The following is a 6,928-nucleotide window of genomic DNA, read 5'->3' on the forward strand; positions in this document are numbered from 1 at the left end:
GCCGCCGCCGTTGCTCTGGCCCGGTGTCTGCAGGGTAGAGATGGACTGTGCTCTAAGGGTAGGAAGGTCAGCACATCTGATGGTGTGGAATCAAGCCTTGCCTAAAGGGTGTGAGAACTGTTGTTCTGGTCAGCAAGAGTTCGAGTCAAGCTGACTATTAACTGTCCTTCTCACCTTTGGGCTCACTCTCTCACCTCTAAACCCTTGCCGTTTTCCCACCCCAGGCTCTATAGTTCATGCACTGCCTCCAGAGTTTTCCCAGAGACCAGTATAGTAAGTAGTTTCTCAGGTGCAATGGTCAGGGAAGATCAGAGCCTTAACATGGCTGGAGGATGGGTGGAGACGGCTTCCTGGAGTGCCAGCACCCTGTTGGCTCCTTCACCCTGCTCTGGCTGGATACACAGCTGGGAGGCCCCTGATCACACTTCAGCCACTGTACCACTTTAACAGGCTCCCGGCCCTTGGAGGAGCCCAGCACCCTGAAGGACGTGGCTCACATGGCTCTCCCTTAGAAGCGGACAGGTTATAACTGCTACCCAAGGCCACAGCGGGGGCTCCCAGTGCCAAGCGAGACACGATTCAGGCCCGGCAGGCCATATTGCAGCTTCAATCTTTACTAAGTGTCTGGCAGTAAAAGTTCCAGCCAGCAGGCGGTGGGTAGCACCCCAAACCTACCAGGAACTTCTTACCTCAGGAGCTTCAAAAAACCTCAGCAATAAGCAATAATGTGTGTGCTCAGTAATTTCTGAGCCAGCTGCTATGGCACGAGGAAGCAGCAGAACATAAGGTCCTTCCCAGATAGGGGCCACCCTCAAGCTAGAGCTGTCATGCTGGGAACGTGTCTGCATTTCTCTAAGAAGTCACAAGAAGCGCCAGTCTCATGCAGGGCACTTCTGATTCCCGCTGGGATGTGGGGTAACACAGAAAATTGGGGCATGCATTCTTTCACTCATTCCTTCAACAAGCCTACTTTTAACCAAGCTGCGAGGTCAAGGAGAGCTTCTGACGCCATCTCTTGCTATGTGGGGTTGAATGAGGGCCAGAGCAGGGGCATCCTCTCAGCCTGAGGGGCCTGGGGACACTCAACAGACACTCTGCTCTTGAGCCTATGCCTCCTTTTCTCCATATAGCCTTAACAGTCACCTACCCACATGCCCCAAGGGCTGTTTCGGGCTAGATAAATGGGCATGGCTTCCTGAAGAATTCCACTTTCTTTTCCATTGAGCAGAGGGAAAGGCAGGGTACACTGTGCACACCGTGTGCACATCAGCGGGTGTTTTTTTTTTTTTTTTTTTTTTTTTTTTTTTTTTTACAGTGTATGTTTTGGGAAGAGGCTCCTGTAGGGTGCCTGTTTTCCTAGGAGCCAGAGGTTGGTTTCTCATGTTAAGAGGGTCAACCATTTCAATAATATTTTCACCTGCAATGTGGGAGTGGAAAATTCAAGGCTAGCCAGAATGCTCAAAGAACATATTGACAGAGATCTGTTAGGATGAGTCTTCACGTTCCTGAGATGTACAGGCGGCCTCTTCCTGCTGGGGAGTCCCTGAGCACAGTTCTTCCTGTCTACAGCTTACAAGTCCCAGGCCAGAGGGATTTTCAGTGATGGCTGCCTCTCCTCTTGCTCCGTGCCCTCCCTGTTCATGTCACCAGACCCTGCCACCAAGGTGAGGAGGCCATTCTGAGTGGGCACACGAAGGCTGTGGAGTGCCACCATGGTGGACGGTGTGGGTTGATGCTGGCAGCTGTAGGGATTGGTGTTTTGGAGATGGTGGTGGTGGACAGGCTGGTGGACAACGTTCCATGTCAGGATGAGAATGCAGACTATGTGGCTGGTGATGGAGGCATTGCTCAAGATGGTGGGGATGCCAATATGGGGCTGAAAGAGGCAGTGCTTGTGGCAGAGGTGAGGAGCCAGTGGTAGTACTGATAGTGGAGGTGGTAGTGCTAATGGTGACTGGCATTGGATGTGGCAGAGGCTGTGGTTAAGAAGATGGTGTTTTAACTGTAGACCAAGTTGGCTCAGATGTTTCTAAGCTGATTGGGTGATCAGGTGATTCGGAAGACTTCAGGGCTAGCGCTAAGTGGTCACTTCATCACAGCTCATTACCCCCCCCCACACACACACACCCTCCCCCTCCCCCGCTGTGCACAAGTGAGCGGCTCAGGGTCAGACCTTGGGAACAAGGAGACTCAGGCTTTGTCATCCACTGACACCTTTCCTGCATCCGTGTTGGGGGGTGGGAATTACCTTCGGGAGTCCCGTTTAGAGGGTCTGAGCCCGGATGACCAACCTTTGGACTAAGAATGGGAGAGAGGCGTAAACCCCTCCACACTGCCCCTAGCTGCCAGCCCTGCCCAGCGCAGGTCTTCTACAATTAAGCATGTCAAGCCAGAATTCCTTCTGGCTCCGGGCCTTGGGTGTTAACTGCATGTGAGGCTGAAGTGGCCCAGAGAGGTCTGAGACCATCACAAGCCAGATGCCCCACTGGGAAAACTGTGACCAGAGGCCATATACCCACTGCCACATAGCTCTGTGAAGGAACAGGAGCGAGGATCCCCACTTGGTAGCTCTGTGGATGCCTGGCGAACAACTCTGCCAATGTCCCAACAGGTCGGGCCATGAGCCGGAGGGGCGCGCCGCGCTCCGCTGGCCTGGCTGTCGCCTAGGTGCCCTGGCGGCTGCTCGCCCCGCCCTGCCCACGCCTCTCCAGCCAGCCGCTGTCCGGCCTTGGCGGCGGGAGAGAGGAAGCGCTGTCCTCATTCCACCTCTGGCTGCTGCGGTGCCAAGATGCTGGCCGCAGCAGCCGGAGTTGGGGAGGAGGGCAACGACGCCCTCCTTGGAGCCCCCTCGAGCTCGGGGTTACTCACGTAGAGTCCGGAGTGCTCGGCGCCGAAGAACGGGAAGGGCACCGAGAGGGGCTGCAGCCCCGAGCCGCCGTCGTCCTGCTTTGGGGTGACGGCGTCGCCGCGCTTCGTGCCGAACGGGTAGAAGTCGGCGAGGGGCACCGCAGAGCGCACCCCGCGAGCCCCGAGCCCCAGGGCTGCGGCCAGCAGCAGCGCCCATGCGGCGCCGCGGCGCATCGCCGGGCTCTGAGGGCGGACCAGGGTGCTCGGGCAGGTGGCCGCAGTCACCGCACGGCCAACTGGCCGCACCGTCGCCTGTCGCCTCTCGCTAGCTCGCTCGCGCTGCACTCTCGGCGCAGCGCTGCTTAGGAAGGCGCGAGGCAGGACCGCGGACCGCCGGCCCACCTCCGGTCCCAGGGTTTAAATAGTCAGCCTTGGCGGCCACCCGGGAGGGGCGGGGAGAGGCGGGGTCATGCAAATAGTGGCAGTTTTAACTTGCTGGTCTTGGCGGGAGGGAGCCAGAGCAAGGTCTCCCCGTTTCTAGGCTCTTAAAGTCGGACTAGTTCTGGGTTGGTTCCCCCTCCAGCCCCGAGACCCCCTAGCTTCTGAAGCTCCCTTGCAGTTGGGCATTCATGAGGTGAGGGACTGCCTTCTCTAGGCACCAGCTTGGGGCTTGCCCACCAGGGGCGCCTGGGCTAATCCAGCAGTTCTGAAGCTGACTGGTTGCCCTAAGGCCTGATTTTGGACAGGATTCCTGAGTGTCCTCTGGGTCCCTGTCTGTCCAGAGCATCTTTCCCTGGTAGAATGTCAGTCTGGGCCCACTTTGTCCTGCAGCACTCAGATGAACCAAGTGTGGCCACCACACCCCAATCCTAGCCTAGGTCACCAACTTTCTATGCCAGATGAAGCCTGTCCCAGGCTCTGTTCCTTATCTGGTTTCATTGAAGGTGAACCTTGGGCCTGGGAGACTTGAAGACTTACACAGCTTTCTCCCTATGTAAGGGTTTTTTATCTGAAGGGATCAGACACCTATCACAGCTGGAAAGTATCAGGGAGACCTGTGGGATAGGCCAGTATCAAGGCCCAGGGCGCACATCAGTTGCTATGGTGCCTTAACCTTCCTTGCTCATCTTGAGAATTGCTTTTTAAGTGGCTGTCCTGCCTTAGGAGTGCAATCTAATCCATTTCTGTGTCCCCAGAATCACTACAGGGATTTGACTCCTAGGGCCTCAGTCCCCATCTTCTTGTCTGCTCCCACATCCTGCTATTGGGTGACATATAGCTATAAGCCAAATCTGGGATCTCCAAAGGCAAGATGATTTCTCTCAAAGAGAAGAAGAAGATGAAAAAAAAACCCTGCAAGAGTAACAACTGCCGTTACTGAGATCCTGGGTGGTTTTATGCTGGCTTTGCGTTTTCCGTGTTTCCTGAAATCTCTCTAACAAGCGTGTGCTGTCTTTCAGTTAGAGCAAAGAACATTACATGCTATTTTTTAAGGTATAGCAGAGAGTTCTGTGTGTGTCAGTCAGGGGTTCCTAGCTTATACAGATTCTGTTCTCAGCAGCCTTACCACTGTGATGTCAGGGACAGGCACTAAATTTAAGGACATCTTTGTTTGCAATGGCAAGAGCCTTGAAAGTGACCAATTCCTTCCATCCTACCCTAGTGCCTGGCTTGCCTTGCTCTTGCCCACACACCTCACTTTGTGTGGCGATCCTGTTTTGCAGAGGGATAAACCAAGGCTGGAGACGGGAAAGGTTCACCTCTACAGTTAGCTATAGAAGATCAGCCCCTGGTGACAGAGGTGGCGCATGCCTTTAATCCCAGCACTCAGGAGGCAGAGGCAGGTGGATCTCTGAGTTTGAGGCCAGAGTGAGTTCCAGGACAGTCAGGGAACTACACAGAGAACTGTGTCTCCAAAAACAAACCAAACCAAACAACACAACAACAACAACTACAAAAGATCAGCCCTCGGGCCAGGCTCCTGGATTTAAGAGTGCTTTGTGGGAAGTTACCTGGCTTCACTAACCAGGCCAAGTCAGTGTCATCAGGACCAGGCCTCTCAAGGCATCCTCTAGTCCAGAGCTTCCAGCAGGCTTGGTCACTATACCCGGTACCCAGGAGCTCTATCTAGCCTCTTTGTTGGGTTCCGCACCTGCTAGGAAGCTCCAGTCTTCTCTCTCACATGAAAATGCAGTCCCAAGGGTGGAAGTTTAGGGGAATACAGATTCGCTTTCCTGCCCCTGGGACACTAAACAGAATCCGTCACTAGCCAGCTCTGCTGTCTCCAACCATGTACAGCCTTGCTTTACCCTGAGTGCCCAGCCCCACCTCAGCCCTGCCACCCTTCCCCCACATAGATGCCTCAGAGAGTCCCAGCAAAGCCCCACGTCTGGATTTGGGCTAGGGTCAGCTTGGGAACTTCCGGGGTGCCTCAGGACTCAGCACACTGCCAGGCACACAGTGTTGTTCAATAGATCCCTTGATTGAAGACCGTCTTTCCAGGCATGGAAAGCAGTGGGCAGCACATGGGGTCCTGACTGCTTCCCACAAGAACCCCCTGACCCTCTGCGGGGTAGAGGACACAGGCTGATCTCAGAACTGGGCTTGTGGGGAGGTACAGCTGCAGGTTGGGTCCTCCGATCTCCATTAAGAGAGGTGGCACTGACCTCTATCTCCAACTGGGTGCCCTGTGCAGACTTTCAGTGAGGCTTGGGAGACAGGGTTTGGGGGTGGAGTGGGGCTAACACAGACCTCACTGTTGTTGCTGGGTATTATTTCACACACACACACACACACAGACCCACAGGCAAAAATCGAGGGGAAAGTAGTTTTTTTTTCAGGTGCTAAAAATATTGTCAGGAAATACTTTTCAGCAACGTGCTGTTTTAGGTCCCCCCCTGGACTCAAGGGCGCCTTTGTCTCTATCACAGAAAATCCACATTTATCACAACCAAAATCGTTTTATCAAGCAGGCTCATGTTCTCAGGAAACTTGAGCCCCCCAAGAGGCCCGTGACACTTTAATTTAGGGCCCGACTGTGTGTGCCTGTTTTGGTAGGGGAGCCCCAGAGCCACCCACCAGATGTTCAGGCCTTAGGAAACCGTGAAGGTCAAGATGGGGAACACTATCATTGTTCTGCCTGGTCGGGGGGGATTGGGCTAGTCAGCTCGTCCCACACAGCGGGCCTGAGGCTGCCGCCCACCTCTGCCTCTTTCCGCCTTCCCTTTGGATGTAGCTGGAGAAACCCATGCTCCCCTGCAGCAGCTCTTTCCATCACGCGGTACAAACAGAAGCTCCCTCCCCACTAGTGATCCTTAACTGTTCCAGGATGGGGTGGGAGAGGCCTCAGGGCCCAGGGCAGGTGGGGCCCTGCTCCTGAGGAGAAGCACATAGCCTACCCACAGGTGAGACTAGACAGTCCGCCTCGACAGAGGGGAAGGACGCCATACCTGCAGAGCATCTGCACATGGGGCCTGCCAACCCCAGCGCCCATGACGTGACCTTTGCTATTGATGCTCAGCATGTGCACCCCAAATAGCTACAACTTGCTTTGTTTCAAGCAAATGGGAACTGAAAAGGCCAACGCAGGTGAGGCTCAGGCAGAGCTTTCCCACCTGCTTGAGTGGGCAGTGTTGCAGGAATTGGCCTATGAGAAGCTCTGAGTCCACTCGAGGTACAGGGTGGCCGGGAACACGTGCAGATGTGGGCCTGGGCTCCACCAGGTACCTTGGAGGCCAGCTCCTTCAGGGACAACTCTATTTCCTGCTTTCTGAAAACCGAAGCAGCTGACACAGGATAGGCCTGTAGACCTGGAGAAACCACAGCTGATAAAGTCACGCTGCTGGGATATTTTTTTAAAGGCCTTGGGAAAACTCCGATGACATCGTGCCAAGGAAAACATTTGGGAAACAGCATTTGGAGCAGCGTGCCCCTTACAACCATCCTAAGTGTGTGTTCTGAAGACGGGAACAGCTCAGGTTTCCCCTCTGAAGGAGCGGGGTTCGGATCATGTGCGGCGGTGTGATCTTTACTTGCCTCCTGTGAGGTTTTATTTTCTCGTATAACAATCTTCCTGTCAGGT

The 6,928-nt window shown here is 54.7% G+C and overlaps 1 protein-coding gene across 3 annotated transcripts in view; it reads right to left on the reverse strand.

The window, feature by feature from the left end:
• The window catches only part of Sned1 (sushi, nidogen and EGF like domains 1), a 61,337-nt gene extending 58,137 nt beyond the window's left edge, over nucleotides 1-3,200 (reverse strand). For all 3 annotated transcript variants that reach the window (XR_003378168.1, XM_013351615.2, XM_026786059.1), the window contains exon 1: nucleotides 2,869-3,200. Coding sequence is in view for 2 of the 3 variants with exons in the window: in XM_013351615.2 (XP_013207069.1) it covers nucleotides 2,869-3,081 (213 nt within the window). In the remaining variant the exon portion in view is untranslated. The remainder of the gene's footprint in view (nucleotides 1-2,868) is intronic.
• Between the last annotated feature and the right edge of the window lie 3,728 nt (nucleotides 3,201-6,928).

The sequence above is a fragment of the Microtus ochrogaster genome, linkage group LG4 (genome assembly GCF_000317375.1).
Source record: "Microtus ochrogaster isolate Prairie Vole_2 linkage group LG4, MicOch1.0, whole genome shotgun sequence".
Classification (NCBI taxonomy): domain Eukaryota; kingdom Metazoa; phylum Chordata; class Mammalia; order Rodentia; family Cricetidae; genus Microtus; species Microtus ochrogaster.